General features: G+C 48.5%; 1 protein-coding gene and 1 long non-coding RNA gene across 14 annotated transcripts; one reads left to right on the forward strand and one right to left on the reverse strand.

Annotated features, from left to right (window-relative positions):
• Positions 1-21: 21 nt before the first annotated feature.
• Positions 22-4,287, forward strand: LOC106041969 (uncharacterized). The gene is made up of 3 exons (XR_001210843.3): positions 22-149; positions 1,700-1,776; positions 4,174-4,287. It is a non-coding gene; the product is annotated as an uncharacterized lncRNA (long non-coding RNA).
• On the reverse strand, positions 4,287-23,227 carry LHX9 (LIM homeobox 9). Of its 13 annotated transcripts, none has more exons than XM_048066934.2 (7): positions 22,946-23,227; positions 22,581-22,699; positions 17,708-17,826; positions 16,101-16,303; positions 15,160-15,515; positions 10,084-10,286; positions 6,102-8,904 (listed from the first exon to the last, which is right to left on the reverse strand). In XM_048066934.2, exons 3-7 carry the CDS (start codon positions 17,822-17,824, stop codon positions 8,647-8,649), a joined length of 1,137 nt encoding a protein of 378 aa, XP_047922891.1. In that variant the 5' UTR covers positions 17,825-17,826; positions 22,581-22,699; positions 22,946-23,227; the 3' UTR covers positions 6,102-8,646. The 13 variants fall into 13 exon arrangements, with proteins under 13 accessions (XP_066857477.1, XP_047922895.1, XP_047922891.1 ...); XM_048066931.2 differs by having other exon boundaries at positions 17,708-17,990; XM_048066933.2 differs by having other exon boundaries at positions 22,581-22,713.
• Between the last annotated feature and the right edge of the window lie 3,332 nt (positions 23,228-26,559).

Raw genomic sequence — 26,559 nt, forward strand, 5'->3', positions numbered from 1 at the left:
TGAAAGAGACAGAGATATGACTCAGGAGTGCTTCATTTTCTACTTTCTACCACTGCGAAGCTTTTATTTTTATCCTAAGGAAGGGACAAGTTCACCAAAAAAAAAAAAAGGACAATAAAGGTTGTGTGAGGAAAGCAGCTGGGTATAAGGTATGTTCAGTTGTGGGATTTATACCTGATTAAGGGTCTGTCATAAACAAATGTGTTGTGCTGATGAGACTGCCTGTGGGATCATGCACAGACTTCAGTTGTGCAAAATTATACAAAAGAAACAGCAATGTTCAAATATACTGGAAAAAAAAAAAAAAAGTGAAAAAAAAAAACCTGGAGGATTTGACCTACTTGAAGTAAAAAGTATTTGCAATAAAATGTTTAATTTAATGTCAAAACTCTTCAGAAGCTAAAAAGAGAGGCCCCTCAAGTCTAGTTACTGGAGAATCTGCTTCCAAATATCATTTTTCACTGCTACTTTTCTGTCCTAAAATACAACAAAAAACAAACAACAACAACAAAATATATAAATTAATCAAAACAAAAAAACTTTGGACGTTTTTAGAACTGTTCTGAAGTGAATCTGAGTTCTGCAAAGTTCTTTTTTTTTTTTTCCATTTTGAAATAGGTTCAAGGACAAAACCAAACTTTTGAGGCTTCTAGATTTAGACTGTTGCATTTATAATGCAATTGGACAAAAAGATGTCAGGATCTGGATGCTATTTATAAATGATCTGAGCACTCCAAGCTAAATAGTCTTCTAATGCCTCTGTTTTAGCAGTAAGTTGTGATTTTGAGAGCTTGTTGATTTGAGTCCATGCACAACAACAGCAGTGGTTTTAAATTAGAAACACTAATTTCTGATTACTGTGTTTGTTTAGTGTCATTACTGTGACAGGTTAAATAGCAGAAGAAATCTACTCACTTGGAACAATTCTATTATTGCTGTACTTAGAAAGCACTCCTGGGTGGATGTTAACCTCTCTCTAATAGTTCATAAAGAACAGCAGCATTTATAACTTCTTAATTTGTTCCAGCATGATTCACAAAAAATGTATCTGTCCAAGGGTTTGATTATTAAGAAAAGCTTTGACCAAATAGGGTAAAAAATTACTTCAGCTTAAGTAATTAATTAAGGCTTATCCATGTACAGGAAACAAGGCATCTTTAAATAAAAAAGCAGAAAGAAAGCAGTAGTTTCTTTAAGACTGATATTCAGAGCCTCAATGGTGCAGCATTTTATATCACATATGCTAGCAGGCACATAAAAGGCATGCAGTCCCATTCATGTACTTTACAGTATCCATTTACCTTTCTTTTCAAAAGCCTACTTCTTACCAAGTCAAATAATACTGCAGTGGAAAACTAGAAAATAAAATGTGAGGTATAGTCTATCACTTGTGGCTGCAGCCTGACCAGTAATTATATGAGTATCTTTGCAGATGAAAAATATTCACCCTGAGCTGCCAAGTTGGTTACTTTCTAAACTTATCTTACCTCCCCTGCTGACACAACATGCATGTCTCCTTATTATGATGCCATATGTATCTGTTTGGTAAATTTAATTAGCAGCTATATCATATTAAGATACAATATTAATATATAGTTGGCATTCTTGGTTTTCCTGATGACAAATTTTATTTTACTGGTGTTGGGTAACATTTTGTTATTTTGCTTAGATAATTATTCCTGAAAATTTATTGTTACAGATTGTTCCCTACTGCATCTCAGTCATAGCATCAAGTTATATGTGGTCACAGAAGGCTACTTGGTCATTTACACTCTGGTAAGTCCAAACTCCAAAAGGAAATTGGTGAAATCAGGTTTCATAGGATGATAAGCTACCACATTTCTCTCAGTGACTGCTTATATTTGTAATTTGATAACCATTTGTTAGATTGTTCCTTCCTTTATTATTTATTTGTTCTATGCATGAGTCTCACAGATTCAAAATACTATGCATCTGGTCAGACTCAGAAATCTATAATAAAGCGTGTAACTGAGATGCAAAAGGGAAACATATCTAACTTTTATTTGCTACCACTAAAATAATTATTGTCAGTATTTTTATTCTCAGTGTGCTAAGTCCAATTTGAAAAGAGGGCAAACCAGAAAATAACTGATTTTTGTCAAGCTAAATTAGGCCTTTAGTCTAGCTCTCTGTTCCTAGCAGTAGCAAATACAAAAATTTCAAAGGATGCTTGCTTGCAATCCCATTTCCAAAAACAGAAGCACACTTGATCCAGAACTGAGTGCAGCCAAGAAGCTATCATTTCCAATATTTATCATATTAGTAAAAATAGAATTGAATGCATTTAATGTCATTTGTTATGATTAAAACTATTTGCAGTGTGGAACACTCTTACAGAAACATGCAAGCCATGAATTCAATGATTGCAGTAAGTTTGGTTTTCTGGGTATTACAGGAAAAGCTAGCAAAATAATCTGTACATGTAGATGTTTCAAGGACTACTCTTTTTTGGTCCAAAGCTATGAAAAAGAAAAAGCGTATGAAAGTACAAAATCATAACCTAAAAACTGCTTTGGAAAAATGTCTTACTTCAGAGAAGCAACAAAACAGAAATTATGACAACTGATTTTGCTGGAATGTGTAAGCCTGGAGAGTTGCTTCCTATAGGTTTGAATGACTTAAATAGATATGAAAGTACTGGTTATGTGAAGGCAAGACAAGGATATGTATCTAGGTATGTGTCGAGATGAGTCTGTGTCAAGTGAGAAGCGCAGAAGAATTGTTCAACATTGCAGAATAACTGAATAAAGTCTCCAACACTATAGTAGCTTCTGGAAATTCCAGTAGTATAATTTGTGTCCTGTATTTGGGTGAAGGAGAAAGAAATATTTTGAAGTCAATTTAATGCATGTGCCAGGTGCTTGGATTAGCAGCTCTGAAGAATGAAATCCAAAGCACAGAGCGGCATGGCTGTCCTATACATTCTGTCTTGTTCTGAAGGTTATGCTTTCTTTAGAGACAAGAGAGTAATTTAGTCTCTATGTTCATTCAGCTCCTGGCTCAAAGCCCGTGGAATCAGGGAGAGAATATTCACCAATTTCAGTCTGCTTTGGTGTCAGCCTTCTGTCATTTGACCTGGTCCTGCAAACCTTTTCTCTGGCAAATAATTCTTAGTCAGATGTTCTAGGACTGCACAAATTGACTTCTATTTCGAGACCAGGAGTGCAAAGAAATGCTGCATCTAGATGTATCCACTAGAAAGATCCCCAACACATTTCTCACTTCTGACAAGTGAAAACCTAGGTTTGTCTTGCATTCTCTCAAATCTTGTCTGAAATTATTCCTTACTTTTCTTTCTTGTATAATGCTGCCCTTTCAACATTTACTCTCTTAGTGCAGGAAACAGATATTCTTACCTTGTAAAAAATCTTAGATTGGCTAATGCAGCTACTCACACCAATCAGAGCCCTATGTGCAGGATCATCTCCAAACAAACAATAGCACTGTTAAGAAAAGCAAACCTTACTATCACTAATCAGACTAGGAAATGTAAAATTGTCCTGGTTGCAGTTCAATCGGTGACAATTTTACCATTGACTTCATTGGAGCTTGTATTTCACCAGGAGTATTTAATTATTTTTTTCTAATTTGAATCAGAATAAAAAAGCAGCACATGGACAATAATTTAGACTAGAAATATGTCTGTAAGTATTAAATCAGGGGGAGAAGGAATCCAACTTATTAAAGAATGCAGTGATTTACAAAAGGAAAATTATAGTACATAAGTTTTCTCATGGCTCTAAACACCAACAACTTCTTTACCAATTTTAATAATTAATGTTTGTAAAATTTTCCTGTGGACAACAAGGGGAAACCACATTATGGCTGTGATATGAATAATCACTTTGCTACGTTTCCTTTCTTTCTGCAGTAATAAATACACATAAGGCTTGGTTTAAGAATTTCACAATATACTTAAATTTCTGATCAAGCTGATTTGAATTAAGTCCTCCATGCTAACATTTTTCAATAGAACTTTACAACAGACTATAAAAGTGTTGTTTAAACAATACTTCCCATAATTGCCACCAATAAATGATACCTTTTTATTGCCGTTAGAACACTCTTGGTTACCAGTTTCCAGAGGTCGCTGCAGTAATCTGTATGTAACTTTGTGTTATGTTGTTAATAACTGTATGGTTTTCTTTTTAGAATTCAGAAACTGGAAGAGTTTAAGAAAACATGCAAAATGCTGAGGATACATGTAAGTGAAATATTTAATGTCCATCATTCATAAAAGTTACATTGTTTACATAGGGTTCATTAGTATATAATAAAAATGTCATCTTAATGAAAGATTTTCTGGCAAGTCTTTTATATGTTAATTTGTTTAACATATGCTTTGGCTATACAGCTAAATAGGAATATATTTTTAAAAAATCTTTCTGCAAATAGTTGCTTAACAGTTACAAAACCTCATTACTAATAATTGATTATTTTTACACTTGCTTGTCAGCTTGTAAAAATCATCTGTGATTGGACTGGGAATCTTAGGAGCATCTATTTGTTACGTACTTGCTCATTGCATAGTGACCATGTAAACAGCTCAGGGAACCACAAATTATATCCATGTATTCTAAAAGTCATTGAGAATTTTACATCCTGCTTATGTTATCTTATACTGATGAAGAATTTGGGGATTCTTTTATTGTTGATGCTGATGGGAATTTTTAAAAAACATGTCAGTTTTATACAACAAGTTAAAAAACTAAAAAGTAAACTCCAAATGAAATAATTTTATGCTGTGCAACAGTATTGCTACCTCATTCTTTTTTGATTTTATATATATAACACATCGGAACTGCACTGTACTGCTTCTTTTCAAAAGAAAAGTTTAAATTAGTTGGAACAATTAGCTATGTGTTTACATAAAGTTAACTATGTTTGCATCAAATAAAATGTTTATTAATGAAAGCTATTATACAAGAAACATCAAAGAGAAATTCATCATACAGAAATGTACACTATATGTGACAGATGGAAAAGTGCATGCAGATTTGTCTTGTTTAAAAAAAAAAAGAATTCAGAAACAATAGTACTAAGGTTACTGGGTTTTGATTCCTATGATCTTGAATGAGTGAAAAGTTCTCTTTGAATTTACAAAAATCCATTTAACAGATATGACTAGTACACATTAGCAAGCAAGTGGAATGAATGCACTCAGATTTTATTTTACAGGTACTTGTGCTTGACAAATGTGATATTTTGAAAGAAAAGTTTTCTTCAAATATGGACTGGGTAGATTGCTGCCAGGTTGCTCTGGTTTTATACATAGTTTCTCTAAGTTTGTTTTTAATACCACACAATTTGTTGAAGCCTTCAGTTCTGTTAATTAGACACCATAAAATAACATATGTTTTGTTAACATTCAGGAAATGACATCAAGTCTTTTATTTTTATTTTTTGGCTCAATAGATTTTTAGATGTATGATTATCATAACCTAATATTGTCTTTGTCTTCACTGCAGTGGATTTCCGATCAAACTTTTCCCCTTCTTTTAATACTTTAGGGAATTTTCAAACGTCGGGATGTTTGGCTGTAATGCCCCATGATTTGTTCTCCCTGAAAGAAATCATAGTGACAATTTATTAAACTACAGAGCAACCTGGCTTTTCGGGGTCTGCAATTCTATTTTGTGTTCAATATACCTAGCATTAAATCTTGATTCATTTCATCATATTATTTAGGTTATATTTGTCATGCAATAACTTTAGCTACTAGTTCTCTGGCTTTTTTAGAAGTCTACGACAGGGTTTCAATATCAAATCAGTGGGGCATTACTTTGCATGTTCAAAAAGGGAGGTTAAGAGGCTAAAATCTAAATTGCACCAGCAGTAGCATATACATTGAATATGAAGAAATTGAAAACCTAAGAAGGAACCGTATTTTAGAATAGTTAAAAGGGCGTGTTTCCATGTTTAGTACCAATTGTTCACAGAGACCGTAAAAGCAAAGAGACACACTGGAACATGTAGGCTTTAAATTAAAACAAAATAATAATAATAATTAAAAAAATAAAAATAAAAAACTGATGGGAAATAATACTCCTTAGATTCAAAATGGTTTATTCACACAAATTTAATAGGATATATCACAATTGTTTGGTCCATAAATATTTAGGGGAAATAGTTTCTATACAATGCATTTATCAATAAACAAAGAAACATGGACAATTTTGCTAGACCACTTACTGTACTATAAACACGAAGCTCAATATATAAGATTATTGGATTTATCAACTATATCTGAAAGAGTGCACAACTGCTTTCTATGACATGTTTGTCCCCTCTAACAGGATACACCATAAAAAGAGTTTCAGAAATAAGAGGTAAAACAGTACAAAACTAGTGAGGTGTCAAAAGGGCTTAAAACAGTTAATTTAACAAACAACACATATATCCTGATTTTTCACAAACTTACTCCCAAGGTATATCATAAGGCACATAGTAGAACTGAGTTTTAATTAGTCTACTTAATAAAGTAGATCTCTAGTACCATATATTGTTCTGTCAAAGAACAAAATTTATAAGTATCAATATTTTTTACCTGTAAAAGTGTATTAATAAAGATCTCAGCCTTACCAAGGTTGTTTGGTCTGGTTAGTGGTAAATGCCCATAAGATAATAGAAATAGGAAAAGTCAAGATTTAATATCCTTAGAAGATGATAACCATACTTGCTAAATATATAATGGCAAACACACCTTTCTTCTATTACAGTGTTAACATCTCTTCCATCATCTTTTTTTTAAAAATAAGCTACTTTTCTGTGCTAATTTTCTAAAAACCCTGAGCAAAAATTACAATAATGCACTTTAATGTGGGCAGTGAACTGTCAATATGTAACCACACATTTATACAGCCAAAAAGGACACCTTTAAAATATATTAAATAGCCACTTTGACCACCAAAAAGGAGATTTGATGGTGTCTAAAAAGTGGGGTATATGTGCAAAGTTATTCTTAACAATCCACTAAAAGCAAGACATAGATCTTGACTGTTTTTTGTTCGTTTTGTTTCTGAGACTCTCCACAATCTAATTGGTGTTCAACTACAATAAAAGGATACAAATGAACATTCACCACTGCCCAGACCATTCAGACTTTTAGCTTAAATAAAATTAAAAAGAGAAAGATCACTATTGTAAACTAAGAAATGTATTCAGATCAGCATCCACAAGGCTTCTGAGTTTATCTGTTTTAAAATTATTCACTGCCAATTCCCAATTTTGTAAGAATTTTTGCTTTTTTTTCCGTTTATACAAAGTTTAAAAAGTTAAAGTATATGTTAAAGATAGTAATGAACTAAAGATTTTAAGTTCCTGTGTTAAACAAAGAGTCTGATACAATCTCAGGAAACATCTAAAGTAAATTCAAAATAGCAATGAGTAAATTGTACTAAAATCATATTCCTTAAACGTCTTAATAAATTATATTTTGCTTATTTCCATTTTCCCTGAAAAAGCATGATTTATCAAAAACTGGTTTTAACCGTACATGTGCGTATGCGTCCTTGGAAATCATTTTTGTGCTCACTAAAGAGGCTGTTTGCTTTAATAGCCTGGCATCGAGGCCGTGTAGCAAACTGCATTCTTTTTTTTTTTAAGTCCAAATCAGTGCTGTGTGACCGATTGCAGAGAAAAATGAAAAACCCTCCCTGTGCAATTCTTCAGATCAGTGGGACTCCCAGCCTGAGTTGTCACTCTGCTGTTATTACTTCAATACTGCCCTTAGAGCAGTGAGCTCACTCTGGAGGGTGTTCCCCGCATCTCGCCTCCTGCCCGTACGGACGGCGAAGTCAGAGACTCGCAGCAGCACCCCCACGCGCGGGCTGGGGCTCGCTCTGCAGCCCTCCACCAGCTTTCAGCGGTGGCCAAGGACGTCCCAGCTGGGTGAAGAACTGCCGGAGGGGTGTTTGGCTGTCTCAGTGAGACACCCCAGTGCTCAGCGGGGTCAGGCTTGTGACCAATGCGTAAGCAAAAAGCACTGGGTCTTGCGGTCTGACTAGTCCAATGATTAATTTAATTCGTTTTGCATTTATTTTTCTACATTAAAAAAAGAAATCATACAAAATTTGTAGATGCATTATAAAAATAAAATGAAATTTTGTGTTCTTAAATGCCAGAAGTGAACATACAATCCTGAAGCAGCATTCTTTTGGCTATAATTAAACTGATTTTTGTCTGGTTATCGAGGAGGGAAAAGAAACTTCTGCTTTTGTTGTTAGTTTTTTTGTTTGGTTGGTTGGTTTTTGTGTTTGTTTTTTTCTTTTTTTGTTGTAGTAGTAGTAATCTTTTTTTCAAGATTCTGGAAATAAGTAACATACAATTTTAAGAGGCACTTATTGGAATGATTCATAACCTTCTCTTCAGTTGTCTGATGAATTAAAAAAATTTGAGTACAATTTATCAACAATAAATCTTCATTTATTATAGCAACATATTACTTCAAACTCATTTGCCAAGTGGCTGCAGATGCTACACATCAAGCTGTTTATTTTCCCAAATATTTTGTGGGTTTGTTATTTTGTATTTTTTTTAAAAAGGCTTGAAATTAATAAAAATTATAATAATAATAATAATAATAATAAAGAAGAAGAGTAAGATTAAAAAAAAAAAAAGGAAATGTTAGAAAAGGTTCGTTAAGGTAGTTTGTGAGGGGCTCCCGGATTCGTGGCTGTCCAAGTTAGAGGTCACTGATGTCACTACAGTGATAGTGGGATTGGTCAGGTCTGTTAAAGTGGTCGCAGTGCCGGGTGGAGTGAGTGCGCCGCTGTCTGCTGAGGGCGGTGCCGGAAGTGAGGTGCCATCAGCTTTATCGACACCCCCATTCTCCTGCCGCAAAAGGTTCCTTCTGAATTTGGCTCTCGCGTTTTGAAACCAAACCTGCAAACCAATCCCAATTGATTTCTTTACCGATGCTTGTTTGTGTTTGTTTGTCTTTGTTCTTGCTTTTACGTAATTGTCCTGCCGATTGATTTGTGTGGCAAATCGCCCAAGTCGCTCTACAGCTTCGCTCGCTACTGGTGGTCCTGACTACAACACGCGGGAGGGCCCGGCGCCACGGTGCTCGCTGGAACGCGGCAGCCCAGCCTGCAGACCTCGTGGGGCAGCCTTGGAAAAAACCTGCTCGCTCACGCACCGGAGGGGAGCAACTTCTTGATGGCCACATGGTGCTTTCTTGGGTTGGAGAGGTTTGGGGTCAAGACTCACAACAGAGGTCAAGGCAAAGGGTGAATGAGCAGATCTTTGCCAAGGCTTGAAATTTATCTCAATCCTTTTAAAAGGCTGATGAGAAAGGGAGGGAGGGGTGATTACACCATCCCTGTCGTACAGATTGTTGATACGGGTCACCTAGTCTTTCTGTTCCGTAAGGTTCACTGAAAATGGTTTAGGTGGTATGTAACACAGACGAGCAATCGCCGCTAATAGATTCTCCTTCTATCTCGATCGCTGCCCTTCTTTGGCACTCTGCATGTAACACATCCCTCGCTTTAACTTCGCTGAGCTAGCACGCACCTTTATGGGGATTTTTATTAACGTCGTCTGCTGGGCGCTTTCGCAGAGAGGTAACTTTTTACTACGGAGGCCCTTAGTGATAACAGGGAACAGGCTGGTCCTGGAGATCATAGCGGTCAAAGCTTCCCTCCTGTTACTGGGGGATCGGCTCACTGAGGGGCCACATTCAATGCGTCACAGGAGCCCAAAGGCTTCACCCAGTGTGTGTAAAATGAGTAGGTTCGCTACCTCTCTCCTTAGTAAGGCCACCACAAAGAGACTACAGATCCCAGGGTATCTCCTGAGTTGGTAGGCTGCGGAGGCTGTTTCCTCGTCTTGAGGATGCAGCTACTTACAAATCATGTTGCAGTGTTTGGCCGCCTTTGGGTGATAAGGCACATATTTGGCACTCTTGCTGTGTAACACCAAACCCCTCTGAAAACCCACTAGGGACGCAGCTAACAAAAGTATTTGTATATATATCGCTCTCGTTACGCATACGGGAAATGCTATCGGCTGGCAGGGGTAGGGGAAAATGCTGGCAAGCCTGTGATGGTGGCTTCTTACCTGCAGAACTCTCTTGGTCAGGCCTGTTTTCTGGGCAAGCTGCTTGAGGTCCTTGGCATCTGGGTTGTGGTTGATAGCAAAGTAGGACTTCATGGTACGAAGCTGGTGGTGTTTGAAGGAGGTGCGCATGCGCTTTGTCTTCTGGGATGGGGGATAAGGCTGCTGGTCTCTGTCCAGGTGATCTGCCTCATTCTCGTTACAACCTGGGCAATGAACAAGGGAAACAAGGAGTTAGTGGCCATGCACCACGTAGGATAAACGAATCAAGGCAAAAATCGTCGTGCACGTACTATTTGGAAGGAAGCAAGAGAGGAAGGAAGAGCTAACGTGGTGCAAGAATAAGTACAGATGTGATAATTAAATGAGACAAAAAAAGATCAAGAAGATGACCTTTTCCTATTCTTAAAACATGCTATGTCTCCCGGGCCTTTACCTACTAAGGGCAGACTTAGAAAGTTGTCTCTCCTTTGGCATTTATTTTCAAACAAGTCTATTCCCTGTGGTGATGGTTTTGCTTTGGGCATCCAAAGAGTCATTTGAAATCTCATTCAGATTTTGAAACCTCACTCACTGAAACACTCTTAGCTCGAGAGGAGAATAAAGGTCAAGCCAGCATTCTGAGTGTTCCTGAGCTTTCCCCCAAATCACAAGCACCTACAAAAAAAGATGTGCGGCAGGAAGGTTTGTTATGACAGTTGATCAGGAAAGCATAAAATCTGGACTTTTTTGCTGCTAAAATGAATGCTTTTGGACTCTGCCTGGGAGTTCATGTGAACTGCTTAGAGACTTTGCTCTGTAAAGCATCTCCAGAAAGCGGCTGTGTCGGGGCTTGATTCAGGCCCTCGGTCTCAATCCCAATCCGCAGTAGCTCTTCGCTGGTCCTGATCTGTGACATTTCTACAAGCAAACAAACACTGGCTCCAAAGTGTAAGAGTTTCCCTGATTTCTCTGACTCAGGATTTTCAAAGTGTCTCTAAAAGGTGACTTTGTTCCAGATTACAGTTTTATGGGTGTGACTTGCACACTAGAGTTGCAGCTCTTCAGGGACTGTGGCATCATCATCTCACCCTGGGGAACGAGGTGATAGTACTGGCAAAAAAAAAAGAAGGAAAACCACCTGTATTCTTCTTTTTGGCTTAAAAGCAATTGGGTTACTTTCAGGATCCCATTTTGTAAAAATAGCTCAGTCACACAGGAGAGAATTGATGATGTAATCGTGGTAGAGCATATTAATTAAAAAACAACTTTAAAGAACAGCTAATTAAAAATATTTCAGGATGTGTGTAAACTAGATCAAGTTTCATTAGTTGCTCATTTGAATTTTTGTACTGCTCTCAAACAGTGGATTATTTACTAGGCCAAGTAGATCCCGTTTTCTCCAAAAAAAGAGGAGAGAAGGAGAGGAATCACACAATACAGAGACTGATGTTGACAGTGCTAAAAACAGAGGCAAAACAACTCAAAACCACGAGAAAATAAAAAGCTTCTTGAAGGTGCCTTCTCTTTTGAATTATAAGACGAGTCAACAAGAACAGATGCTGGTAAGACAACACTTTGACAGAAAATCAGGTGAATAGTTAATTATAGCTAGGTTTGCTTCTGGGCTTGGTAGGAAGTATATCTGCACTTTCAAACAAAGTGAGCTGACACTTCTGAAAATACCAGGGGTTGAAATTTGCCTTGAAAACAATTTCAGACCAGATTTGGATTGTATTTACTCCTTGTTTTCACAAGCAATCACACTGCCTTCAGTTAAGGCGTGTGGGCAGTAACTCGTACGCTGACATAAATCAGATTACCAGAATTCAGTCCTTGAGTTTTACTTCAGACAGTTGCAAGCTGCTTGCTTGTTTGCTTTGCTTTTCTTCCCCTCCGGTCGCTCACGTTTGCAGCAGCAAAGCGAACTTCCTCGGGCTCCTCTGTCCTGCTTCCTGCCTTTGGCTCTGTGGTCTGCTTTTTTGTCCCTTTTTTGTTTGATTGACTTTGGCTCTCATTTCCACGAGAAAACGGGAGCGGGGCTCAAAGCATCCTCAGACAAGCCTAGCTAATGCCATGCTAAGGTCAGTCTCTGCTTTCCGCGGGTGGAGCCGCGCTGCGTGGCTTTGCCGCGGAGCAGTGCGGAGCTTTACGCTGCTGCCCGGGGAGCTAGGGGGAAGCGAAAAATCGGGCAAGACATTGTTGCTCATTTCATTGCCACGGGATCACGGGGCTGTGAATTTAATTTTGCTTTGGAAAGAGCTACAACAGTTCGCTTTTTATTGCCAAGAATTTTTCACATGTATACTGTGAAATAAAGTAAACAGCTCTTTCAGCAACAGCTGTGTAAAATATTTTCCTAGGGAAATCTTCTTCACCATCCCATTTCTATATCCTGTTGGCTGTAAGTCAACACGGTTTCCCTCAAAATACGTATTAATTCTGTGATAGAAGAGGTAATATAGAGAAAGCTTTGAATGTTTTAAGTACTTTTGAATACTTTCTCCCATTTTGTCACATTGCTTCCAGGCACCCCACCAGTAGGAACGGCTTTTACCTCGGAACATTTCGAGTTATTTATCGGTGCGTTCCCGCTTCACAGCCGGGGAGCTGCGAGGCAGCGATCAAAGCGCTGAACAGAACAGAGCCCAGGGAGGCTGCTGTGCATCCGGAGGCAGAATCCGCTCCCTTCTGGCCCCGAGCTCCGCTCCCCGGGACAAAAGGAGCGCGGGGCCGGGGGCGCTGGCACACGCACGCGTTTCCACGCGCGGCCGGATGGGGACCGCGGCTCGGTGGCACTGACCCGAGCCCGGCTCGCTCCCCCGGGGGAAAACTCTCTCCACATCGCCCCGGACGACCTGGGCTTCCCCTTCCCCTCTGGGTGTTAGCGGGGGGGCTCTGAGCAAAGCGGGGGCGACGGGAGCGAGCCTTTGGTGGCCGCCCCTGGGCACCCGCTCGGCCGCGGGGAGGCTGCGCCGCGCCGGGGGCTGCGGGGAGCGGGGGCTCGGCCGGGCCGGGCCGGGCCACAGGGGGCTGCGAGCCGGGCCGGGGGAGGCAGGAGCCGCCCCCAGCGCCCCGGGGTGCGGGGCTGAGCCCCTGTCCCCTGCGGGGCCGTGCCCGGGGGCCGCCCGCCCGCTGGAAGCGGTGCCCTGCTCGGCCTTGCGGGGCCGGGGCCGTGAGCGGGGGGCGGCGGCCGCCGAGCGCTCGGAGACTTTGGTGTTTCGGGAGAAACGGTTTCGGCTCCCGCTGCTCGTTTCGGGAAGGGCAGAGCCTCCTGTTCCTCCCCCTGCAGCTGGAGCGCGGAGGGGCGGTGGGCTGCAGTCGTTTGCGCCGGCTGCGCGGCTTGGCTGCAAGCTGTGTTTTGTCGAGAGCGTGTGTCAGCGCTGGACACGGCTAGGTAATGCCTTAAACGACTGCATAAAAGCGGTACGGCCCGACCAGGTCACAGTTCTCGGCCAGCTAAAGGGAGTCCAAAGCATCAGATTAAAGCGGCTTTTTTGTTTGTTTGTTTTGTTTTTAATTCCGCGAGATCTCGATGAAGTGAGCTACATTTTTATCGTGAGCAGTGGGTTTTAATCCCGTTTTGGAGTCGGCGAAACAACTGACATCCCCCGCTGGTGTAACGAAGGAGACTTTTAGGACTAGCGCACGAAAACTCTGACAGCGCCTGCAAATAATGCCTCTCTCGAGTCCTGACCTGAAGCTTAGGGGGTGTTTTGTCATATCCACAGCTTTTCATTTTTCCCTAATTTCCGATCCTAATCCTGACGAGAAGCTGTCCCTAAATGTTTCTGTTTAAGGGGGATTTTTAGGGGATGTGGGTGAGGGAGGGAGAACCGGAGGCATAGGCGCCCCCCCCCTTAGCAGCCGGGACTGAGCGAGCCCTGGCTGTGCTACAGGTCCCCTTTTCTTTAGCAGCTTTCAGCATTGATTGGAAACCGCTCCGGAGCCAGGGATTCCGATGTCATCTTCAATTAACAAGGAACAATTAGCGCCGTGATTGCCCTGGCTCCGAGGCCCGCGGCTCCGAGGAGATGCAGCAGCTCCCGGCCCGCCAGGAGGAGCCGCGCAGGGGCCCCCAGTGGCAGCGAGCGGCTTTGGGGCGGAGGGAGACAGGGAGGGAGGCAGGGAGGCAGGGAAGGAGGCCGGAGGGAGACAGGGAGGGAGGCAGGGAGGCAGGGAAGGAGGCCGGAGGGAGGCAGGGAGGCTGGGAAGGAGGTCGGAGGGAGGCAGGGAGGCCGCAGCCCGCGCGCGTCCCTCTCCCTGCGCTCGCTGCAAGCATTTTGGGGTCGAGAGCTGCGTAATTGGGGTTAGCCCTCTCTGCTTTCTTCTCCCGCCTGGTGAACCCCCGCCTGAAGCGCCTGGCCACCACAAACGCCCCGCCGCCGGCCGCCAGCACTGTCTCTAGACACGGTTTGGGGACTTAAAGTGGCTGGAGTTAGGGGGGATTTAAGACAGAGCACCACTCACTCCCTGCCTTCCCTTAAGAGAGCAGAGCCCGTTCTCGTTAATTACATTTGTTAAGGCTTAGTTGCAGGGAACAGCATTTATTCGTTGGCCTCTTGTGCAGCTCGGTTGTTTATGTGCCAGTAAAACGGCACTGTTAGCCTGAAGAGTTCATTGCTATGGGTTGCCTATCTTTATTGAGTGCCTGCATACTCCATTGACGCCGTAGGAGCCATGCACTGACTTTTCTCTAAAATTATTTTTTCTGATCTTTTTGGGTACTTTTAATTTGAGGTCTAAATGACGAAGTGGTTTTTGTTCATAAAATACAGATTATGGGACCGCTATCTCTGAGGTTCCTATGGAGAAAGAACTCTGCGGTGTTTGTCAGGGTTTTGTTTTGTTTTGTTTTTGTCTTTACCCTGGGAAGTGGCTAAGTTTGGGTGCTTGACATTAATAGGCAAAGACAGCCCTTGAGGAGGGCTGCTGCTAGCTTTCCCGCAAACCCTGCAGCCCTCAGAGGGCTGTTTGTTTGATTTCCCAGTGGTTAAGCAAGATTTGGCCTGCCTGGGTCCCTCGCGCACTGCCTAGCCGAGGGGAAGCCCGAGCGAGCCCTTGGCGGAGGGGCAGGAGAGCTCAGAGTGTGTTTCCCACCTGAGTTGTAGTTGACGATGTCCACTCCTAGGGCAGGGCTCTTTCTTTTCCTGGGCCTCCCCTTCTGGACCGTGCCGGTGCCGTTGAAGTAAGGCAGCGCCAGCCCTCCGCTCTTGGCTGCCAGCTCGGTGTAGCTCAGCTGAGGGGGGTATTCTCCTTGCAAAAGGGACTCGAAGTGGGCCCTGCAGTAAACCAGGTTGTCCTTCATGCCAAAGTGATCGCCCGTGGTCAGAGTCTTGTTGCAGGTGGTGCAGGTGAAGCAGCTCAGGTGATACACCGACTCCCTGGCTCTCATGACCATTTCAGAGGCCGAGATCCCAAGGTGGCAGCGGGCACATCTCTGCACGGAGAACCTTCTGGGGGAAACGGAGAAGTGGGCATCAACTAGAAGAGCAGGGGAAGGCCGCCCCCGCCGCTGCCCACCCGCCTCCTTCCCGGCCGGGGGGGTCGGCGGGGAGCCCCCGGCCCCGGCTGCTCGGAGCAGCGCCTGGGGATGTTTTCCGCCGGGTGGCCCCGTTCCCTTGGGCGTGCAGAAGCTGCCCCGCCGCCAGTGAGCGCAGATAGGGGCGGATGGGGCCCCCAAAAGCTCCCCCTGCTTTTAGGGCCGAGGAAGGGGCTCTGCGCTGCGGGGCTCGGCAGCCGCGCTCCTCGGCTCCCCAGCGGCGGAAAACCGGCAGGCAGCGGGCGGGGGGAAACTTTTGTTGGCCCTTGGCTGCCTTCGCTGGGGCTACCCCGGGGCACGGCTCCTGTGGGGCTCGTGTGCCCCACGCCCCCCCGGCCACCCGTACGGGTTCGGCACGGGGGAGGCTGCTGAGGGGGGACAGGGGCGTGCGGTCAGGGAACCGCCGGCCGCAAAAAGCCGCCTTCGCAAGCCCGTGTGGAACTAAAGCGCGTTTCGCGTGGAAATGCCTTGTGAGGGGCTGCGGTTTTGCTCGCTGTACCTGTAGTAATCCTCCTTGCAGTAAATACTGCCGTCCTTGGCAAAGCAGGTGAGCTCTGACTCCAAAGCCAGTTTACATTCACAGCACTTAAGACACCTGAGGTGCCACTGTTTGTCCACAGCCAGCAGGTAATATCTGTCGGAGATCTTCCCTCCGCAGCCGGCGCACAGGGCGGGCTTCTCGGGGCTCAGGGGGGGCATGTTCTGCAAGACAACCGCGCCGCGACCGCGGGTCAGGCGGGGCCGGGACGCTCCCCGCGACCCCCCAGCACTGGCACGGGGCTTCGGCTGCCGGCTGCACCCCTCTAACCCTCCCCCAGCAGCCTCACGGCTTTTGGACATGCGGAGGCAACTGCTTAGGCCTCAGAAAGGGAAGCGGAGCCGGTTCTTCCCCGAGTTTGGCAAGTTACGCCTGGAGCTTCCCCGTCGCTTTCGCCTGTGAATCGGGGCGCTCCGGGGGAGCGGCGTTTTCAGGCAGGACGGCACCGCTCTGCCGCGCCGCAACTTCGGGGCACGGGTGCGCGCTCGCACCAATTCTCCCGTCAGTTTTCCCCCCTGCTCCAAGCAGCCCCGAGCCCGTCTCTGGAGGAGAACGGGCCGTTTACAAGCGGAGCTGGGGAGAGGAGACAGGTGGACGGTGCAAAGAGCAGCGAGCGCGCAGCCCCTGGCCGGGTTTCGCCGACAACCAGCGTCTTTTCGCCGAGCAACTGGTGCGGGTTGCCGGGGCCGGGCGCCCCGGGAGGAGCCGGATCCGCACAAAGGGGCACGGAGCAGCCGCCGCCACAAAAGCTCCGCCGCGGAGCCCGGGGCTGCTCTCGCTGGGAGAGTACCGGGGAAAACGGGCCCCCAACACCTCCCGCTGCGGCCAAAAGTGGTGAAAAGCGGCAACTCCGCGATCATTTTCCGACCCGAAGTTGTGCTGCGCGCCCCTTTCTTACAGCGATCGGAAAGGCGAGTGGGATTCACATTGCAAATCCTCCCGCAACAAAGCGGGGGCTTTTTTAGGAGAGAAGGGGGAGACCCCAGGCCCCGAAGCGGCGGCGCAGGCTCCGGGCCGTTACTTTGTGCCCGGTCCTTGCGGGGCCGCAGAAGCCCTACAAGTGGGCGGGGGGGGGCACAGGGCGCCGCGGGACCCCCCCGCTGCCGCCCCAAAGGGGGCGGGCGGGCATCGCGCTCGGGGAGAGCCCCCTCTCTGCCAGCCCCCCGCTTGGGGCCAGAAACGGTGAGGAAAAGCAAGCAGCCGGGGGTTGCGGGGTTTCGTTTGGGAGGTGCGAGCAGCGCGGAAAGCGGAGCACACATCGGACGGGGCACGGCCACCGCAGCGCTGCTGCTCGCAGCGCCCCTAACAGCGACCCCAAATACTCCCCCCGTGCCCCGGAGAGCACACCCGGCAGCGTGTGGGGGACAAATGGCTAAGTGAGCCCGGCCCGGCCCGGCCCGGCACGGCACCAGGCCTTACGGCTGGCTGGCCGGGAACAGTTTCTACCAGCGCAGGGTTGCGGGGAAGGGGCAGGGGGGGCAGCGCCTTTGGCTGCCCCAAGCCGGGGCTGTCCCGTGGGGGCCCACGCTTGCAGGACCCCTCTCGAGCGGGGCCAGCTCCCTTCTTACCGTTTCTCGGCCGTTCATCTGTCCCCCTTTGGCCAGGCGGGACTCGGTCTTGGATCGCCTCTCCATCTCCTCCATGATTCCTTGGATATGGCCTCCGGAGATCCCGTGGAAAAGCATGGCTGGGGGACGGAAAGGACAAGTATTTTCTTCTGCTCTGCACCCCACTATTTCCATATACAGACCCCAGAGTCTTTAGATCATCCAAAAGGTTTACACCGAGGCGCACAGCGCAGGGAGGGAGGTTGCAATAGGAGCTTCTCTTTGCACAAGCACCGAGGGCTTCCTGAAGATGTGCAGAAAACAAACAAGGGGGAGAAAATGTGATAATAATTAATTAAAAAAATAAAATAACAAAAAGCGAGCTAAAGGATCTGTTACTGTTCTGGAGAGCCGGGGCTCCTGTCTGGAGAGACTTGGACCTGGGGCAGTAGAAGCGCTCGGGAAAGGCTATAGTTTTGAATACAAAGAAAGCAAAAAGAAGTGCTATTTTCAGCAGTCCCTGGTTGCTTTAAAGTTCCCAGTGCCTGTAGGTTGGATTTGGGACTGCTGCTTTCCGGAGCTCTGTCCAATTTGTTAAGAGACTAAAGCCAGCCCATTTTTGATAATTTAGTAGGAGGAGTTCTCTCCCTTGAGCTGCCACTGATTTTTATTCAGACAACAAAGACCTGTCATACTCCTCTCAACCCCTAGTGATGGGCAAGCCGTGACAAACACCGCGGCCGGGCTGGGGGTGGGCTGGGGTGGGCTGGGGTGGGCTTTGTCGCCTCCCCCAAACCCGGAGCCCCGCGGGCTGGCGGCGCCCGGCGAGGGGCCGGGCCGGGCAAAGGGGTACGGCTCTGTGCCCGGGGTGGGGAGGGGAGGGGAAGGGAAGGGAAGGGAAGGGAAGGGAAGGGAAGGGAAGGGAAGGGAAGGGAAGGGAAGGGAAGGGAAGGGAAGGGAAGGGAAGGGAAGGGAAGGGAAGGGAAGGGAAGGGAAGGGAAGGGAAGGGAAGGGAAGGGAAGGGAAGGGAAGGGAAGGGAAGGGAAGGGAAGGGAAGGGAAGGGAAGGGAAGGGAAGGGAAGGGAAGGGAAGGGAAGGGAAGGGAAGGGAAGGGAAGGGAAGGGAAGGGAAGGGAAGGGAAGGCCCCCACCCCCACCCCCGCCGCGGTCTCGTCCCTGGGCCGCTCCCCGGCTGCCGGCTGCGAGCGCTGGTTGCGCGCAGGGGTCCGGGCGATGCATTCCTTCCTGGCTAATCTCTCTCCCTGCTCCCCCTCCCCTCCTCTCCCCTTTTTCCTACTTACTTTTCACACCACTCTTCCTTGCCTTTCTCTGGAACAGCTGCCGGCTGTTTCCTGACACCTCGATCCCCACTGAAGGATCTTCCTGGCGGCAGCTCTGCGCTCCTCGCTCCCTGGGGGACGCTCCACACCAAGCCCGAGCGCGACTAGTGAAACAAGTACCCCAGCCCCCACTTCCTTTCCACAGCATCCCAGAGACATCCTCAGGGGCTCCTCGAGTCACCTCTTCCATGTAACCCAAGATCCAGGCAGCCCGTTTCCTCCCTTCTCTTTCCCCCTAAGTAGCTAAAATTAATGTTATTTGCAGATTGAATGTTGCTACATTCCTCCGAGTGCCAGAATACAGCTCATAAAACACAATTTCACACAAAGATGAAGTCAATCAAGTGAAATAAGCCGGGATTTTTTTTTCTCTGTTGGCACACTAGACCCTGGACAGCAGGGCTGCTATTTACTGTAAGTAATGTAATTAGCCCTTTTGGATGGAAATCAATGTGTTGTATGCGTGTGTGTGTTTTAATAAGAGAGTAATAGCTATAAAACCGACGAGACTCAAAGGGGTAAGGGAATCTCCTTAAAACGGGTAGATGCCGCCACAAGCCCGAGGCTCCTGCAGACCACTCACGGTCAAGAAAAAAAAAAAAAAGAAAAAAAAAGAAAGGAAAGAAAGGAAGAGAGAGGAAGAAAGAGAGAGGAAGAAAGAGAGAGGAAGAAAGAGAGAGAAGGAAATCAAGAAAGAGAGAAGGGAAGAAAGAAGGGAAGAAAGAAGGGAAGAAAGAAGGGAAGAAAGAAGGGAAGAAAAACAAAAAGAAATGAAGGAAGGAAGGAAGAGAGAGAGAAAGACAGAAAGGAAGAATTAAAGGAAGAGAAAGAAAGGAATAAAAAAAAAAAGAGAAAAAGAAAAACCTGCGTGTGGGGAAGGAGGAGGGAGAGAGAGGCTTTCCTTGGAGAAAACAAGTCAATTAGCACAACAAGGCGTCAGGAAAAAATACCCGGGGTGGCTCCGTCCGGGCTGCGGGGGCTGCTCGCCCGGGCCCCCCTCGCCCGCTGAGCCCAGGCGCGGGGCCGAGGCGGCTGCGAGGGGCTGCGCGACCCGGGGCCGGCCGGAGGGGCAGGGGGCTCGGGCAGGGCCGGGCAGGGGGCGGCCGGCTCCTCGGGGGGCCGTAACCCCCCGGCGGGACAGGAGCGTGTGCCAGCTGCTCGCTGCTACCTGCCGCTGCCCGCAGAGCCGAAAAAGCTCAGCTCGGGACGCTTTGGGTTGAGCGGTTGCAAGAAAATCCCCTCCCGGCCGTCCTGCCGGGGCTGCCTGCCCCTGCCCCGCAGCCTCGGGCGGCTCCGCTCCGGCGTGTGCAGGGCACGGGCACCCCAAAGCGGCCCGGGGCACCCCAAAGCCGGCCCGAGCCCTCTCCCGGGGCAGGCGCAGGGGCTGCCAGCCCCCGGCAGGCCGGGCTGTGGGTGCCCAGCCCTACCTGAGCCCCGCGGCGCCGCTAGGAATAATCGGGCAGGCTCGTACCAAAAGTCAGGAGTGAGCGAGCCTCCCCCGGCTGGGCACGGTTAATTCCCGAGGGGTGCTTCCTTTCTGCCCCGTCAGCTAGCGTTAGGGACACGCTGCGGCCGCTCCTCCGGAGGAGGCCGGGCGTTCCGAAAGCGTTTTCTGCTCAGCGTGCTGATGCTGCCGGAGCGCTTCTTACCTAAAGGGACACCAAAAAGTTCGTTGCTAGCATCGAACGTGACTTATCCGTTTCCGAAAGGCCTGTGGGAGATCACGGGAAATCTACTTCAGCGTCCCCAGGTCCCCCCCCGGCTGCAGGTTGGCACCGCGGAGCCCGGAGGCTGCAGCGCGGAGGCCGCCGGCTCCGGCTGCTTCTCTCGGCAAGGGGAGAAAAAAGCCCACAAAGAGCACAACGGGGAACCTAAAATCCAACCCCACCACTTCATCCCCGCTGGATCCATTTGCATTAGCGCTCGGGCCCTCAACGCGGTGTCCCCTTGCGGGGCGCCTTCACCTCCCTGCGCCGCAGCGCGCCGGGGAGGCTGGGCGAGGCGCCGTGCCCGCAGCACCCGAGCTCCACGGCAGGAGGTCTGGGGGCTCCCCTCCCGTCCGGCACACCTTGGCACGGGTTTCCCGGGCCGCCGAGGGTGACAGGGGACGTGTGGCCGCGGGGACCCGCGCAGGGACCGCGCCCGCTGAGCGCCGCGGCCCCGGGGCGGCCTCGCCCGGCTCCGGCCTCGCCCCCGGCCCCGCGGCCAGCCCGGCGATTTGCCGGGTCACCGGCACCGCGCTCCTCTCGGCCGCGGGCGGCGGGCTGAAGCCCCTTACAGCGTGAACGACCTTGCGCTTGGTCGGCAGGGTCTGGGGCGACGGCTACGTGCAAATTAATTATCGACCGGCGATAATTAGCAAAGGAAGGGGAGGGCGCCGGGCAGCGCTGCCTGGGGTCGCGCCGTGCCGCCGGTGCCAAAGTCGGGGGAAGAGCGGCGGCAGGACCGCGACCCCGGGCCGGGGGAGGGGGGGCAAGACGGGTCTGTTCCTAAAGCCTAACGCTATTTCGTGCTCTGCTGGCTGGCGGTGGAGTGCGGTGCTGTTCCCGCTCAGCCCCCTCGCTTTGTGAAGCCTGCGCCTGGTCCAACCAATCTGGACACAAAGAAAGAAAATTTTCGTGGGGTTACATCCGTCGGCGGCGGTATGGAATTAGCCGATGTTCTCAGCATTGAAATGATTGCGTTTCCTAAAAACAGAAATTAAAAAAGCCCGGTATTGTTTAAAATTCCACCTCGGTGTCCGGAGCAGCATCCTCTCCCATCTCCCCCTTTCTCCTGCCCCTCGCCCCTCGCCTGTAGCCCGGAGCCGAGCAAATGCCGCTCAGCCGGGGCAGGGAAAGCCCGGCACGACCGGCATCGAACGGAAAAAGGGAAAAGCCCGGCGCGCTTGTACCCCGCGTAAGTGTAACGCACGGAAATTAAGCCTCGCATTCAGCCTCTGGAAGAGACGGTGCTCAACTGAGAAACCATTAGGCGCTTGGCAGGGTAAGCCCGGGCGCATCCCCACGGCCAGGCGCTGGGGTAACCCAAACCCATCGCACCGCCGGGAGGGAGCAGGAGAGGCAGGTTATTGTCTGACACGAAAGTGTGCGCACCGAGGAGGACCTCAGCATTGTTAGCTCCTCGCTTGGCTCGTATTAACCTCAGCCGCACTCGCACTCCGCTTGTAATTAAGCCGCTGGAAATGACCGTGTTGTGCCGCTTTTGGAGAGCGCACCCGTAAAGGCTAGCCTCGCAGCCAGGTGAGAGGAGCCATTCCATGGCAAGGAAAGAGATATATAAAAAAGAAAAAGAAAAAAAAAATAAAGAGCGCGGGCTCCTTTTTATTAAACCGAATTGCTCAGTCTTCCCAGGCTGCTATTTTTCTAGATTAAAACACACACGCACCAAATGTTGTCTGCGAATACACCTGGGGAAACGACCATTCTGTGGTGTTTAAAGGGAAAAAAAAAAAAAAAAAAAAAAGAAAGCACCGCGCCGAAGAAACACCCCGCAAATGACATCCCTGAGGTCGAAATAGCTGCTTTGCTAGCACAGGCTCATGCAGGATCTTACCTTGAGACCTTAGAAGCTTCTTCCAAAATTGTACCCTCCTTAATGAGTGATGAGGGATGGCTTTTGGATGGAGAAGAGAGGCGATGATCTAGCCAGTAGATGGAGGTTGTTCCTTGTTCCTAGCAGAGGATCCCTATGTTAATTAAAATAAACAAGCTGCTTGGTGGAGGTTTTTCCCCTCTCCCTCTCCCCCGCTACACAGCCTCTAATGCAGAATTGACGTGAATTTCTAACCTCTGACCCTTCGCCAGCGCACGCTTATACCTGCCTTTTATTTTCTGTTGGCTTCAAAATATTTCTCCAAACAAACCAAACAAACAAACGAAAAAAGAGAGAGAACGAGCAGAAAGAGGACTAAATCCCACCTCTCAGTTTGGGCTGCCTCGCTGGATTCTCTTGATTAGCTGTCTCAGCTCCTCAGTAATCAGGTGAGGTGTTAATGGGGAGCTGGTTGTAAATAAAACTAATAAAGCAAAGAACATATTAGGAAATTAAAAAAAGGCGAGGACTGGGAGCCTGCTAAAAATCTTGCAGGGAGCGGAGCCTTTCCCCATCGTGTCGTTTTTTTCGTTCTGTTATTATTCACAGCTGAGAGCAAGCTCTGTGTTGTTGCCATCTCTCCACATTTCTTTTTTTTCCTTTCTTTTTTTTTTCTTTCAAATCGTACCGAACCAGCCATGGACTGTATCAACCCTTCCCACTTTCATAAAAAGCCTCTCAAACGGAGTCGCTAAACAGCAAACTTCAGGCTGATCTGATGTGATATGATATACGGATTCACGGAGCAACCTCGCTTTGCCAAACCCGATGAAACTGCGAGTTGTCATGCAACACCACGCAGTCAAACCTGGGATAATTGAAAAAAGGGAACCCAATTTAACCCATTAGAATAAAACCCGATGCCAAGATGAATCGGAATCACGGCTCGGGAGGTGCCACTGCTGCTGACAAGTGATGCACCGCCGAGGTGCGGGCTCGGGAGCCGCCGTCGGGGCCGGACTCGCCCTGCCCCGGGGGCTACCAGCCGCTGCCCCAGCGGGCCCGGGCTCCCGCAGGGCTCTGCAGCCCCCCGACACCTCCACATCTCCCCCCTGAGCCCTGTGCCCGTCGGCTCGGCGCGGCCGGCTTGGCGACCCGTCCAGAGCGAAGGGCAAAGCAGGCGAGGGGGGGATGCTCGTCGGCGCCCTCGGAGCTGGGCACGGAGCGGAGAGCCGGCCAGGGGTACGGGCAGAGCCGCTCACCTCCGGCCCCCCGGGGCCTCGCAGCAGCCCCGGCCCTTTCCTTCTCTCCCCCCCGAGCTCCCCGGGGGCGGCTTCCCCCGGCCACCGGCCCCGCGGGGGGAACGGGAGGAGGAGGAGGAAGAGGAGGAGGAAGGCGCGGGGCTCGTCGTGAGCCACCTGCTGCTGCCCCCCGCCGCCCTCACGCCTCGTTTCGTCCCTGCTGCCCCCCGGCAACGGGACCGGAGCCGGCATCGCCAAGTCCCCGCCGCCCGGGGCACCGCAGCCCGCAAGCACCCGCGGGGAGCCGGCTGCTGAAACGCCGGCAGCGGACCTCGGCTCTGGAGCGTGCTGCTCTCCCGTCCGAGGGGTGTTAGTACACAAACGAAACCCGCCTGGATGTTTTCTGTTACCAGAAGGCTGCGCTGACGTTCAAATGATCCGAACCTCAGCATCTGGGAGCCCGCACGAGCATCTTTTCGGAACGGGCTTCGCTCGGGCCATTTCGGTCAACCAAAGCTGAGGGAGGATCGAAACGGGACAGCGAGCAACCGACTGGAGTTGCCAGCCCAAGCGAAACCGGCTGCTGCTCCACGTGAGAGTATACACACATGGAAAAAAAAAAAAAAAAAAACAACCACCTTTCCGATCCTAGCAGCCCCCCGGGGACACTCGGGACGGGGGGAGATACAGGGAGGCTTGCTAGCGAAAGGAGGGCGGAGGAGCCGCAGGTAAGGTCCCCCCGAGGTGCTCGGCACCTCCCGGGTGCTCGGAGCCCCCGCAGCACGCCTTGCACTTCGTGCTGCGTTTGCAGACGGAATTCCTGCGTCGTTCCGAGGCTTTTAGGGACTCGGGCACCAAACGGCCCGCTGTGCAATCAGCTGCAGAGGACCTAAATTAGTCGGACCCCGGGGGAAGCCGGTGAGCCTCCCTCTCCCCAGCGCCGAGCGCGGCTCAGCCCCCGGGGGCGGATTTCCCCGGGCGCCGCCCGCCTCCAGCGGAGGGCACAGCGCGCAGCACAGAGCAGCTCCAAACAACACAGCAGCATCGCACAGCATCGCACAGCATCGCACAGCATCGCACAGCATCGCACAGCACAGTGTCGCCGTCCCCTGATCCCCCGCCAAAACAACCCGAACTCCTGGACCTACCCAAATCAGCATTTCGTAAACGCCGCGGTGCATACAAGTGATGTTAAATACAACCGACGCATAAACCTACTTTCTCAGCTTCTTTTAGAGATAAATTAATCGTATTACCAGATTACAGTCTGATAATTGATAAACCCTGTTACTTGTAGCACAAAAGGGAGAGGGTGATCAATAATGCTGCGTCTAAAACACACATGCACACATGGTTCAGTTTGTGCTTTATTACAATTAAAATGCGTTCACTGGGAGCCAGCATCAGGTACAACGAACACCAGTGTTCCGGCGGTGGAAGGTACAAAGAACTGAGGTGCTTGGGTTTCTCAGCAGCTCTTGCAGAATGCAAAGACATAAGGAGTCACACACACACACACAAAAAAAAAAAGAGTTGAAGCGCTTCTTTTTGGATTGGTCTTTTGCGTTAACTTGCTCATATGGACACTGCAGAAGAAATGAAACAAGCCGTTATTGCGTTACGTAGTAATCAGTATGGAAAAGCCCAACCACCCTGCTTATGGCTAACAGGAATTGTTAATGATATATAAATCATTTGATCTATTGTGCCCTCCAGACTAAAAGGAAAATAATGGCAACCCCAAGCAAATGGTCCTAATTAGTGTCCAAGAAACCACTTCCTAAATGTATCCTTCCAACTCATTCCAGTTTGACTGTCCAGAACAATCTTTTGTTCTTAAACTTTTTTATTTTGTGTGTAACTGCAAAAATGCTCTGCATACCGGAGCTCCTAAAATAGCTCATCTCAGAGCACAGCACTAAGAGCAGAAGGGGGGACAATATGATCCCACACTCTCCGTATCGCCTGATGATATGTCCTGATCACTTGAAACTTCCCCCCCCCCCAAAGCCTTGCCTCCTGACAGCCTCCTTAGAGATGTACCAAAAGAGACTTCATTTAAAAAAAAAAAAAAAAAAAAAAAAAAGCCTTTGCCACTCAGGCAGCAACACAAGCTTTAAAAAGGAAAAGCTAAAGACAGACCCAGAACTAAGTTGTGCATGTTTGAACTATGCAACACATGCTCTCACCCCCTCGTTCCACTGCTTTCAAGTGTGATCCTTAAGTTAAATACACCGTGGCTATCCCCACATATACCACACTTTATGTGGTACTCCTGTGAAGATTCAGGCACCAGCTGGAGGAGTAACAAGAGATCGGTCACTGGATTACTCTGGCCTTGACCTTGTCTCCACTGAAAGCAACAAAGCTTTTGCTGTTCACTCCCATGGATGGACTGTTTCTTGGACGTATCAAATACAAACTACTATTTCTTCTTAGATGAAGTGCCAGATCCTATTACTTAACGAAATTCACCCACTGTTCCACCAAATCCGACATCTTTTGTCACTTCTCAGTCCAATCACAAAACACGATTTTTAAAGTTTTAAACACAGTTCCGAAGAGCTGAACCACCTCTGAGACAAAACCCATCGTGGTTATATTATCTCGTCTCGTTGAAGAGGGGACGCTTGCTGGAAGCAGGCTTTCTGACATGCTGGTTCTGTTCCTAGCCAGGACGGACTTGCCAAAGGGAACAGAACTTCTGTAAACTGACAGTCAGTTACATAACTCCCGTGCACTGCTCTTCGTGCTATTTC

This window comes from Anser cygnoides, chromosome 8, assembly GCF_040182565.1.
Source record: "Anser cygnoides isolate HZ-2024a breed goose chromosome 8, Taihu_goose_T2T_genome, whole genome shotgun sequence".
NCBI classification, from domain to species: Eukaryota; Metazoa; Chordata; class Aves; order Anseriformes; family Anatidae; genus Anser; species Anser cygnoides.

Bases quoted from the DNA above. Each gene is read 5' to 3' on its own strand.
- LHX9 (XM_048066926.2), bottom strand. From the start codon at position 19,215: ATGGAAGAGGTGACTCGAGGAGCCCCTGAGGATGTCTCTGGGATGCTG. The intron at 15,516-16,100 runs GTACAGCGAGCA...CGTTTCCCCCAG, and splicing joins TGCAAGGAGGATTACTACAG to AAGGTTCTCCGTGCAGAGAT. The intron at 10,287-15,159 runs GTGGGAAACACA...TTCATTGCCCAG, and splicing joins CATCGTCAACTACAACTCAG to GTTGTAACGAGAATGAGGCA.